The sequence below is a fragment of the Syngnathoides biaculeatus genome, chromosome 7 (assembly GCF_019802595.1).
Source record: "Syngnathoides biaculeatus isolate LvHL_M chromosome 7, ASM1980259v1, whole genome shotgun sequence".
Taxonomy (NCBI): domain Eukaryota; kingdom Metazoa; phylum Chordata; class Actinopteri; order Syngnathiformes; family Syngnathidae; genus Syngnathoides; species Syngnathoides biaculeatus.
In genome coordinates, this window is record NC_084646.1 from 1,256,299 (window position 1) to 1,268,977 (window position 12,679).

General features: G+C 41.5%; 1 protein-coding gene across 7 annotated transcripts in view; it reads right to left on the bottom strand.

Moving 5' to 3' along the window:
- The window catches only part of kifap3a (kinesin-associated protein 3a), a 206,669-nt gene that overhangs the window by 21,891 nt on the left and 172,099 nt on the right, over positions 1 to 12,679 (bottom strand). For all 7 annotated transcript variants that reach the window (XR_009795737.1, XR_009795738.1, XR_009795739.1 and 4 more), the window contains 2 exons: positions 2,657 to 2,755; positions 2,447 to 2,532 (listed from right to left, as the gene is read on the bottom strand). Coding sequence is in view for 4 of the 7 variants with exons in the window: in XM_061825097.1 (XP_061681081.1) it covers positions 2,447 to 2,532; positions 2,657 to 2,755 (185 nt within the window). In the remaining 3 variants the exon portion in view is untranslated. The remainder of the gene's footprint in view (positions 1 to 2,446; positions 2,533 to 2,656; positions 2,756 to 12,679) is intronic.

Consider the following 12,679-nt stretch of genomic DNA (forward strand, 5'->3'; position numbering starts at 1 on the left):
TGGGAGTCGCAGTGTGCCCTTGCCTGCTGTCCATATCACAGCTGTGCGAACTAGCTGCTAAAGGCTTTGGTAAGCATAAAAAAACAACACAAAGCTAGCAAAGCACAATATTACAGACTTGTGAAGCCAAAATAATAACACGCGTCAAACTTTTGACAATTAGCTAGAAAAAAATGACACCTGGTCCTGCTCGGTCAAAGACAGGCCCAAAAGGCATGTGTACTCATTTTCAACATCACAAGGTGTCACTAACAAAGAGCTGAGTAGTGTTGCAAATGATATTAATGAGATTAGACGTTAGGCGTAAAAAAAAAAAGCTTGTGGTTCCAATTTCCTGACAGATCCTAAAAATTCCCACCGACCCTAACATTTTTACACCACTTAAATATGTCAGGGGTGTGTTTCTCCACGGCCCCATGCGCGCCACACACCCTGATATGGAAGGACAGCGTTAAGTTGGGTGTTTGACAGCAGACGCGGTGGGCGGGGGCATGGCCATGCCACTTCCTTCCTCATGCGCGTTGATGCATCTTATTGCGGCCTGATTACATTGTGTATTTAAGCCTTGTTTTTCATGAAACCTGTTGCAAGATTGTTGTGTGGATATGCATTTTTGTTCACAAGTGTCAACTAGCATAACTGCCTTGTTCCATGTCATAGTGTTACTGAAATATCAGTCAAGTTACATTTTCATGTTTTGCCATGTTCGATTTTTGACATTGTTTCATGATTTTTGGACCAAGCTTTTTGCCTTCTGCCCTATCTGATCATTTAGGTCCATTTTGTCAAGCAGACACTGTTCCAACGTCGCTATTGTTGCTTTTTTCCTTGTTAGATAAGTGGCTCCAAAAATGGATGGATGGATGGATGGATATCTGGAGGAATCTAATCGTCGATTAGTAAGATAATCAAAAGCTATAGTCCAAATTGCAGCACGACTGGATAAATCTCCTTTGTGACAGGTCTGTTTAATGTTACCTCATAATAAAGTGAGGACAAGTTTGCAGTAATACAATGTATAATATTTTGAGTAGCAGAAAACATATATATCATGTTATATCATAATCGTAATCAAATGACCCACTTTGTGATGGATATTTTCTATTTCGCCCAGCAATGAGTTCCTCTCACAAGACGAAGACAGGAAAGGGGCATGAATGAAACGCTTCCTGCTGCAGGCAATGTGAGTTAGAGTGAGGGTGTGGAAAAATAAAACTTCTCTCGATTCTGCTGTTCAGCTCAGTTGTAGAAGACGTCTCCTGTTGCCTGTGGAAATGCTTTTACCATTTGGTTTCCCCCACTAATCATTCATGTGGCCAGAGCAGTGCCACAGCGCAGACCCTCGGATAGGGTCTTGAATTCCAGGAGAGTTAAAAACTGTATTTTAACTTGTTAAAAGAAATTGTACCCATATCGTGTAACCTTATGTTTTTTTAAATACAGCTTATATACCGGAGTAGGAGCCTATGAACCATTGTTTTCTCTTGCAGGCACCTCTCAGTGAGGATCCTGATCCCGTGATGGGATGGTACACTTCTGGCAGAAAAAGCTGGCACTGCTGGATTTGCGGTGGCAGAGGGGTGTCAATCGCCATGTTGTTCTAAGTTGCTGTCCCTGTACTGTAGAGAGATGACAGTGTTGCAACCTGACGGTCCTCTGAGCTGTTACCCATGAAATTGTCAAAAATACTTTTATTTACTGATCTGCCTCATTAAAATCTTCTGCTGAAATTGTTTCCTGGGTTCGCGACATGCTTTGTATTATAGTACCTTACTCCCGATCTAGACCTTCGCGATGGTGAAGAAAGAAAATAAACTGATCACTTTATCGAAAGTTATTCACTACGAACCGTACTTATTGCTGATATTGGGCAGAATCCTATATCTCCAAAACCATAATCTTTCAGACAAACAAAAGAATGCATTGAAAAAAGAGAAAGAGCAAGCCATTATAAACACCCTGAATTATTGAATAATTTGTAACAATAACGACCCATGTCTGTATAACTAATGGTATACAGTCAGGTCCATAAATATTAGGACATTAAAAAATTCTCACCTTTTTGTCTTGAAACAACACCGTAGTAGATGTAAAATGAAAGGATGTGCTTTAACTGCTGACTGCGCGATAAATTGAGGCTATTTCCTTCAACTTATTTGGACTGTGAAGGAATTACAACAGTTTCATATAGCTACCTTTTTTTCCCCCCAAGACAATTTTTTTATATCCATTTTGCAGAACTTTCACTTCATATGTCCCTACTTAAATATGCCCTGCTGTGGTTCTGAGAGTGCAAATCAAAGAAGTGCTGATAAAAGAAAAAATATTATTAAGGGAGAAGAGTAGGGGATTGAGTTAAGAATATTTACAGTATTTTATATATTAGTTTGTTGTGGAAATGCCATCTTATGACAAAAAAATTCTAGAAAATATAAGAAATACTCACAGCAATGATATCCAGTGTGTTGTCACAAACTTTACGGATCTCTGCATTGTTATCATGCATTAGGTCGATGAGGTATGTTGGGGCTTCTTAATAGTCAACAGTGAAGGAAAATGATTTGAATAACTGGAAGCTATTTTTAGCTAGACAGAAATCTATGCATTTAATTGGGGAAAAAAACACCAGTGCAGTTTCTAATGAGCAAAAGGATACGTGTGTCGTTGATGATAACATCTCTGGTAGCTTTGTGGAAGACCATTTGATAGAAAACATAGACAATTTGACAGACAAACTCATCATCCACCTGTTGGGCTGCGGCAAGAAAAAAAATGCATGGTTGTAAATAGCTCCAACTCTTTATTATACAACAATATTGGGAGAACCAACAAGGAATGGTTAAAATAAGGTAGTGTTTGGTCCTTGAATATATTAGTGTACAGTGGAACCTCGACGGAATAGACTTATGGTGGGGTGGTCCAATATAGTCGAATGTCTATTACAGTGAAGCACATTTTTTTTGAGGCCATTTGCACCCACGTGCAAAATTGTTTTTTAGGTTTTTCGAGGCCTAATATACCCAGTACAGCACAAAGATATTTTAAATAAGAAAAAAAGCTTGAACATCTTTGACAGTTTCACATTTTATCCAAATTTACCATACTGATGTGCTTGGTCATGATGACATTGTTGACTGAGTACTCATCGGAAATGCTTCCTCGTTCCAAATGTGATGCCGAAAGCAAAGAGCTTGACAAAAATGCAGCAAAAATAGCACGTTCCAAACTACAGAAAGATGTTTCATACTCCACATAGTTAACATTGCCGTCATGCCGCTCACTCGCACTGTATTTTGTGCAAATTGACAAACTGATCATCATGAAATGACCGCCACAGCTGCCATTAAATATGGCCAGGTAGGCATGGCAGACACACCTTTTGGAATTGGATCACATGACATTGTATATCTGTGACCAGAAAATATGTCAATCCCATTTGCAACCTGCAATTCGCCACAGCATTGGATAACAGTGGCCAATTCAGTGGTCAATGGCACTTTAAGTGACAAATGGAAACTACTTCTGGAAAAGCTCTTAAAGTAGCTGATGTTAAACCTCTTCTAAAAAAGATAGCACTGGACAATTCCATATTAGCAAGATAAACACCCATCTCAAACCTCCCTTTCATAGCCAAGATTCTTGAGAAAGTGATTTTTAATGAACTCAGCATTTTCTTGAATTTAAATGGACTTTTTGACAAATTTCAATCAGGTTTCCGAACTTAGCACAGTACAGAATCTGTTCTTATTAAAGTATTATATGATATAAGGTTGGTAACTGACTCAGGAAAGGTGTCAATTTTATTCTTGTTGGATCTCTCAGTGTGGCTTTTGAAATGGTAGCTCATAATATACTGCTGAATGAGTTGGAAACATCAATAGGACTAAATGGAACAGTCCTGAAACAGTTTAGGTCATACCTGGAGGAAAAGAGCTACTTTGTAACCATTGGAAGTGATCAATACCAACGAATGGCAATGACCCCAACTGTTCAGTCTGCATATGGTACCCTTGCGTCAAATTCTCCAAACCTTTAATTTGGACTATCAGAGCTATGCAGATGACACACAGTTATATTTTGCAGTCTCTGCAATGACTCAGTTCAATTGAGGTTTTGTGTCACTGTCTAAATCAGATAACTGGATGAGCCAAAACTTTCTTCAACTAAACCACAACAAAACTGAGACAATTGTTTTTGGCAATAAAGAAAAGAAAATTGCTGTGAGTAAACACATGGACCAAGTCTGAAACCTCGTTGTTCTGATTGATTCCGACATGACTTTCAACAGTCACACAGAGAAGAAAATAAGTATTTGAACACCCTGCTATATTGCAAGTTCTCCCACTTAGAAATCATGAAGGGGTCTGAAATTTTCATCGTGGGTACAAGTCCACTGTGAGAGAGACAATCTCTTCTTTTCCATTCGGCCTGTCCCGTGAGGGGTCGCCAGAGCGTGTTATCTTTTTTCCATCTAAGCCCATGTCATGTATCTTCTTCTCGAACACCCACTGTCCTCATGTCCTCCCTCACAACATCCATCAACCTTTTCTTTGGTCTTCCTCTCGCTCTTTTGCCGAGCAGCTCCATCCTCAGCACCCTTCTTGCAATATACCCACTCTCTCATCTCTGAACATGTCCAAACCATCTAAGTTTGCTCTCTCTAACCTTGTCTACATAACATCCAACTTTGGCTGTCCCTCTAATCCGCTCATTTCTAATCCTATCCAACCTGCTCACTCCAAGCGAGAACCTCAACATCTTCATTTCTGCTACCTCAAGTTCTGCTTCCTGTTGTTTCTTCAGAGCCACCGTCTCTAATCTGTGCATCATGGCTGGCCTCACCACCGTTTTATAAACTTTGTCCTTCACCTTAGCGGGAGACTCTTCTGTCACATAGAACACCAGACACCTTCCGCCAACTGTTCCATCCCGCTTGTACCCGCTTCTTCACTTCCTTACCACACTCACCATTGCTCTGGATTGTTGATCCCAAGTATTTGAAGTCATCCACCCTTGCCATCTCTTCTCCCTGGAGCCTCACTCTTCCCCCTCCACCCCCCTCATTCACTCACATATTCTGTTTTACTTCGGCTAATCTTCATTCCTCTCCATTCCAGTGCGTGCCTCCATCTTTCTAATTGTTCCTCCGCCTGCTCCCTTCTTTAACCTCAGATGACAATATCATCTGCGAAGATCATAGTCCAAGGGGATTCCAGTCTAACCTCATCTGTCAGCCTATCCATAACTACCGAAACAGGAAGGGGCTCAGCGCGAATCCCTGATGCAGTCCCACCTCCACCTTAAATTCTTCTGACACACCAACGGCACACCTCAGCTGTTCTGCAGCCCTCATACATGTCCTGTATTATTCTAACATACTTCTCCGCCACACCAGACTAGCGCATGCAGTATAACAGTTCCTCTCTTGGTACTCTGTCATAGGCTGTCTCTAGGTCGACAAAGACACAAGGTTCTTCTGACCTTCTCTGTACTTTTCCACGAGCATCCTCAAGGCAAATAATGCATCTGTGGTACTCTTTCTGGGCATGAAACCAGACTGTTACTTGCAGACACTTACTTCTTTCCCGAGTCAAGCCTCCACTACTCTTTCCCATAACTTCATTGTGTAGCTCATCATCTTATTTCCTCTATAGTTTCCACAGCTCTGAACATCGCCTTTGTTCTTAAAAATGGGGACTACCACACTTTTCCGCCATTCTTCAGGCATCTTTTTGCCCGCTAGTATTCTGTTTAATAAGTTGGTCAAAAACTCCACAGCAATCTCTCCAAATTGCTTCCATACCTCTACCGGTATGTCATCAGGACCAACTGCCTTTCCATTTTTCATCCTTTGTAGTGCCTTTCTGACTTCCCCCCTAGTAATCATTGCCACTTCCTGGTCCTTCACACTTCTGCCATCTTCTCTCCTGCAAGTATTCTATTGTATAAATTGGTCAAAAAATCCACAGCCACCTCTTCAAATTCCTTCCATACCACCACTGGTATGTCATTAGGACAAACTGTCCTTCCATTTTTCATTCTGTTCAGTGCCTTCTAACGTTCCCCTTACTATTCACTGCCATTTCCTGTTCGTTCATACTTGCCTCTTCACCTCTTCCCCTCTCCCATTCTCCATTAACTTCTCAAAGTACTTTCCATCTAATTAGCACACTACTGGCACCAGTAAACACATTTCCATCACTATCCTTAATCACCTTTACTTGCTGCACATCCTTCCCATCTCTGTCCCTCTGTCTGGCCAATCTGTAGAGATCCTTTTCTCCCTCTTTCGTGTCCAACCTGGGGTACATGTCGTCATATGCCGCTTGTTTAGCATTCGGCACCTCTACTTTTGCCCAATGTCGCATCTCAATGTATTCCTTCCGCCTGTCCTCAGTCCTCTCTACATCCCATTTCTTCTTCACTCATCTCTTTCCTTGGATGACTTCCTGTATTTTGGGGTTCCACCACCAAGTCTGCTTCTGGACATTCCTACCAGAAGGCACCCCAAGTACTCTCCTGCCTGCCTCTCTGAGTACCTTGGCAGTAGTATTCCAGTCTTCCGGGACCTCTTCCTGTCCATCTGCCTGTCTCACCTCTTTCCGAAAGGCCACATGACATTCTTCCTTCCTCAACTTCCACCACCCGATTCTCTGCTCTACCTTTGTCTTCTTAATCTTACTAACCGCGACCAGAGTCATCCTCAACACCACCATCCTATGCTGTCAAGCTACACTCTCTCCCAAAACAACCTTACAATCGGTATCCTCCTTCAGATTACACCGTCTGCACAAAATATAATCCACCTGCGTGCTTCTACTTCTTCTCTTGTAGGTCACTCTATGTTCCTGTCTCTACTGGAAATAAGTGTTCACCACTGCCAATTCCATCCTTTTTGCGAAGTCCACCACCATCTGACCCTCAAAGTTCCATTGCTGAATGCCGTACTTACCCATCACTTCTTCATCGGCCATTTCCTTCACCAACATGTCCATTGAAATCTGCACCAATCACAACTCTCTCTCACTCTCTTTCTCTGGGATACTCAGGACTACTTCGTCTAGTTCCTTTCAGAATTTCTCTTTCAACTCGAGGTCACATCCTACCTGTGGGGCATAGCTGCTTATCACATTATACACAATACCCTCAATTTCAAATCCTCATCACTCGATCTGATCCTCTTTTCACCTCCAAGACATTCTTAGCCAGCTCTTCCTTTAAAATAATCCCTAGTCCATTTCTCTTCCCATCTACTCCATGGTAAAAGAATTTAAACTTCGCCACTAAGCTTCTAGTCTTACTCCCTTTCTACTTGCTCTCTTGGATGTACAATACATTAACGTTTCTCCTAATCATCATGTCAACTAACTCCTGAGCTTTTCCTGTCCTAGTCCCAACATTCAAAGTCCCTACACGCAGTTGTAGGGACTGTGTATGCCGCTTCTTCTTCTGCCGACTTAGTCGCTCTCCCCCTCTTTTTTTGTCTTCAACCTACATTACCTGAATTTGTACCTAACCCTTGCAGATTAACACAGAGATAATCTAAAAAGAAAAATCTAGAAATCACAATGTATAATTTTTTAAATTATTTATGTGTGTGATACAGGTGCAAATTAGTATTTGAACACATTGACTTTGTTATCCTCAAGCTACTTTAACCATTTTGGTCGTAAGATTCGGGTTATTGTTCATTTGTGCCCTAGTTTTAACTTCCTGTCTGATGTCTTGAGATGTTGCCTTGTCTCCGACTTTGTGGTCGTGTCATCGGACTTGCGACCGCATCTCTTGGAGACTCAAGTAAAGAGAGGGGCGGAGCTGTCAACTAATCACCACCTGATAGTGTGTTGGCTCCAATGGTGGGGGAAGATGCCGGTCTGACGTGGAAGGCCCAAAGGTATTGTGAGGGTCTGCTGTGAACGGCAGGCAGATTCCCCTGTCAAAGGGAATTTCAACGCCCACCTCCGGAAGAACTTTGCTCACATCCCGAGGAACATTGAGTGGGATGGGGACTGCTAACCTCAACTCGGGATGTTGTGAGTCGGTGGGGAGAATACTTCGAATAACTCCTCAATTCCACAAATACGTCTTCCCATGAAGAAGCTGAGTCTGGGTGATCCGAGGCATACTCTTTTATCTCGGGGAATGAAGTCACTGAGCTGGTTAAAATCCTCCTTGGTGGCAGCGCCCCGGGAGTGGATGAGATTCAGTCGGAGTTTCTATAGGCTCTGGATGTTGTGGGGCTGTCTTGGTTGACACGCCTGTGCAACATCGCGTGGACATCGGGGACAGTGCCTCTGAATTTGCAGAATGGGGTGGAGGTCCCCCATTTTAAGAAAGGGGATCGAAGGGTGTGTTCCTATAACCTAACTATAGGGGGATTACCCTCCACAGCCTCCCTGGTAAGGTCTATTCAGGTGCGCTGGAGAGGAGGTTCCAGCATGAAATCGAATCTCAGATTCAGGAGGAATGTCGTTTTCGTCCTGGCCGTGGAACAGCGGACGAGCTTAATACCCTCGGCAGGATCCTCAAGGGTGCATGGGAGTTCGCCCAACAAGTCTACATATGTTTTGTGGACTTGGACAAGGCGTCGACCGTGTCCCCCGGGGAGTCTTGTCGGGGGGTCTTCGGGAGTATGGGGTACCGAACCCCCTGAAACGGGCTCTTCGGTCCCTGTACGACCATTGTCAGAGCTTGGTCGGCATTGCCGGTGTGATGGTCTGAGAGCTCTCCCGTGCTGAAAAGTCTCCTTGTGATGAATGCACATGGGTTACTAACAGGGGAACTAGCAGACGTTTAACTGGGAAATCTCCCGGTCTCATAGTTCCCCTTGTTCTACAAAGAGGGAGCTAACATACGTTATATGACCCTAACCTTAAAAAAAAAGTTGATTAAAAAAAAGATATAAACATATATGTACATTCACTGTGTTCGTCTTTCTGAGACGTCTATAGCGAACATGAACACTCGGCGACAAGTTGTCGAATGGCACATGTTGAAGCATGGATGGGGACGTTTCAAAATGGTCGGAAGTTTACATAATATACGCGCATGCGCATTACTCACAAAGAGACTTTGCCGCATCGGGAGAGCTTAGACCATCAAACCGGAAATAAGTCGGACTCGGTTCCCGTGGGACTACGCCAAGGCTGCCCTTTGTCACAGATTTTGTTCATAACCATTATGGACAGAATCTCTAGGCGCAGCCGAGTTCTAGAGTTCCTACCCTCACCTATGGGCACGAGCTGTGGTGGATGCATGCAGTCGAAATGAGTTTCCTCCGCAGGGTGTCCCTTAGAGATAGGTTGAGAATCTCGGTCATCCGGGAGGGGCTCAGTGTCAAGCCGCTGCTCCTTCACATTGAGAGGAACCAGATGACGTGACTGCAACATCTGATTCGGATGTCAACCGGACACCTCCCTGGTGAGGTGTTCTGAGCATGTGCCACCAGAAAGAGAACCCGGGAATGACCCAGGACACATTGGAGAGACTATGTCTTTCGGCTGGCCTGCGAACACCTCGGGATCCCTCCTACTTTCCCCGTGACCCGATCCGGAGAAGTGGTAGAAAATGGATGGATGGATGGATGGATTTAGGTTCTGAATACATGAAAGAAATGCTTACGGAATACAAACCCAGTAGAGCTCTGAAATCGACTGACTCAGGTCAAATAGTAGTCCAAAGCAAACATGGTGAAGCATTTAGCTATTATGCTGCATACAAATGGAATTGCCAACAGAGTGAGGTCAGCCCCAAGTGTGAATTTTTTATAAATCCAGGTTGAAAACTTTTTTTTTCTCATGCTTTTTAGAGTATATCCACTTTTTAATCATATTCCTGTAATTCCTGGCCTACAGAGTGCACCTTCAGTACGAGTTTAATGCTAGCGTCGTATCATCGCATAAACTACAAGGTTGAAAAAGCGTGTGAAAAAAAGTTGCGGCTTGTAGGCCGGACATTACGGTACTTGCACTGGATGCGGTTTAAAAAAATTTTAATATATATTTTGTTGTCATTTTCATTGTTTTTATCCCATTTTAAATGTTTTATCTCTTTGTTTTCAAATATTTTTAATCATGTCATGGACACTGAGTTACCTCGTGTATGAAATGTGCTAAACAAATACATTTGATTTGCTACATTGTTCAGTTCCAATGGTCTGTTTAACCAATATACGTTATATCAGAGCCCATTTTATCAACATTCAAGTGTATACACAGAACTTTTATGAGGTAGTTGTTGGTGCCCAAAATGTTACCATATCTATTGCCGTGAGAAATTATTTGCCCCCTCCTGATTTTTTTGTTGTTGTTGTAAATTTATCACACAAACAGGTTTCATATCAATTTTAATGTCACTCAGGGACAACCAAAGGAAATACAAAATACAGTTTGAGGTTCAATTTATTTACATTTAAAAAAAATCCTAAATTGTCAGTGAAAACGTAATTGCACCCCATGTAAGACGACAAACTCACTGATTTGGGAAAGGGGAGTTCGATTTCACAAGCTACTCCCAAACCTTATTACCACTGTATTTGTTGTCAAGAAATCACTTTAATAGAATCTGTCAGAGAACGTGAAGTAGACGACACAATGGGGGGTTAGGAACGTAACAGGGGTAAGGAACATAACCACCGCGAATAACGGGGCAACACTGTACTCACAGTAAGAAAAGTAGAAAATGTTTTGATTGAATATTTTATTACAGTAATCACTCTCATTTTATTTTTCCACCCCACAAAAGAAAGCCAGATCTCTATACAGTATGTAGTATATAACGGGAAGGCGCATAAATTATTGATTCAAGGCGACATCCCCGGCACGACACGGACAAATGACACAAAAAAAAACCCAAAACAAAAACAGATTGGCATTTTGGAGCTGATTGGCTCCACAACATTGAAGGCCCACCCAGCAACTGTCTTTCCTTCTCTCCTCTCTCTTGTACTTTCGATCCTTTATTTTCTACGCTGTTCACTGTGTACGCAATAATCTCAAATTCACAATGGTGCCAAAACACCAAGTCAGAGTTGGGATTTGAAACAGCTACCCTTTTATCACTGGACAATCCGCTCAGCCTACTGAGCCACACCTGCCTTTAAAGGGTATGGAAAGTGTTCAAATCACCTTTTGCTTCTTTTACACAGTTTTTAAAGATGAGTTTGAATCTGAAATCAGATATGAAGGAAGCATTTGTAGGTATCGATTATTGGCAAAAATTGATCGCACTTCGATGAATTCCCCGAGACAACCCAAGCACACAGCAGATATTCCCGAGAAGATTTGTGACCTTATACTAAGCAAAACAAACATGGCTGCAGTGCAACATCAGTTTGAGAACGACAATGAATTTTCTGGTAATTCGAGCGATGAATGTGATTCTGAAGGGTCCCATGAAGATGGTGAAGAATACAAAGTATATAAAGGCGTTACAAGTTATCAATTTGAGCCAGTTACACAAAACAAAATTTAAAATGCAGATGAAGCGGCTGGCCATAAAGGTGTCGATCCAGGACTGGCAGCAGTCAGACCCAGGGAGGAAAACATACTTTGTGTTGGAAACAACGACTGGTGAGCATTTGTGAAGTTGTTTTTTTTCGGCCATGAACGGATAAATAGAAATGGCTTAGCTATCCTGAATGAATAAAAGTTTTTGGTCTTGTTTTAAATTTATATTTTAAATACCACGTAGCTGATCTGTAAGTTGATAACTTTTCACAAATAAGGATTTTAAGGAACAAAATGTTATTTATATAATCACTATTCCTGCTAAAAGCAGTATTTGTCCAATCAATGCTTGTTCAAACAATATCCCATTCAGGAAAATTGTCAAATAAGTAAATTTTCTAATTTTTAGGTTATTGAGAATTTATTAATATTACTATTTTTCTTAATCAGCCCAGATTTTTTCCCTTTACATAAAAATTTTTGGGAATGAATAATTATATTATTATTGTTCCTGCTAAAAGCAGCATTTGGCAAATCAATGCTTGCTCAAACAAAGTCCCATTCTGGAAAATTGTCATATGAGTCACATTTTCTTATTTTTAGCTCTATACTGCCTATAGACAGCTTGGGAGATGGTGTTGGGGAATTGTAGGCTGAAATAACCACATGCCACTTCCATCCTGCTGTGTGCCAAAAGATTCAAGACACCTTTCCTAATCCAGATACCCAAGCGTACACAGGATTTAAATTATCTACATCCTTAATATTTTTGTTTTGTTTAAGTCTTTGTGTAAATGTTGATGTATATGTTCGTATTTGAAACAAACATACACCACAGAACTAAAAATCATAACATTTTTATTGAACTGTATGCTTACATTATGTATAAATATGTTTCTCTCATAACATTTGCACTGAATGCTTATTTGGTCTTTCAATATGAGCATCTTGAGATCACCTCATGTTGAAATACATGTTGCAATAGCTCTTGGAAAGATATCTGTGTTCCTTTCTCATGAACAGGTACTTCAGTCTGGTAATTTTTGTACCTAAAATAGACATTCAGCATCTGCTGGTTTGATGTCAACCTCTTGTGCAAAAGATGCTTCCTGCAACATCTGTAATTAATGGAGAAAAGTAAGGGTCAAAGTTTATAAAATAAGAAAAAATATATAGATACATTTCATGGTGCATTTTTGATTATTTTTGAAAAGGTGAAAACAGGTGAAAGC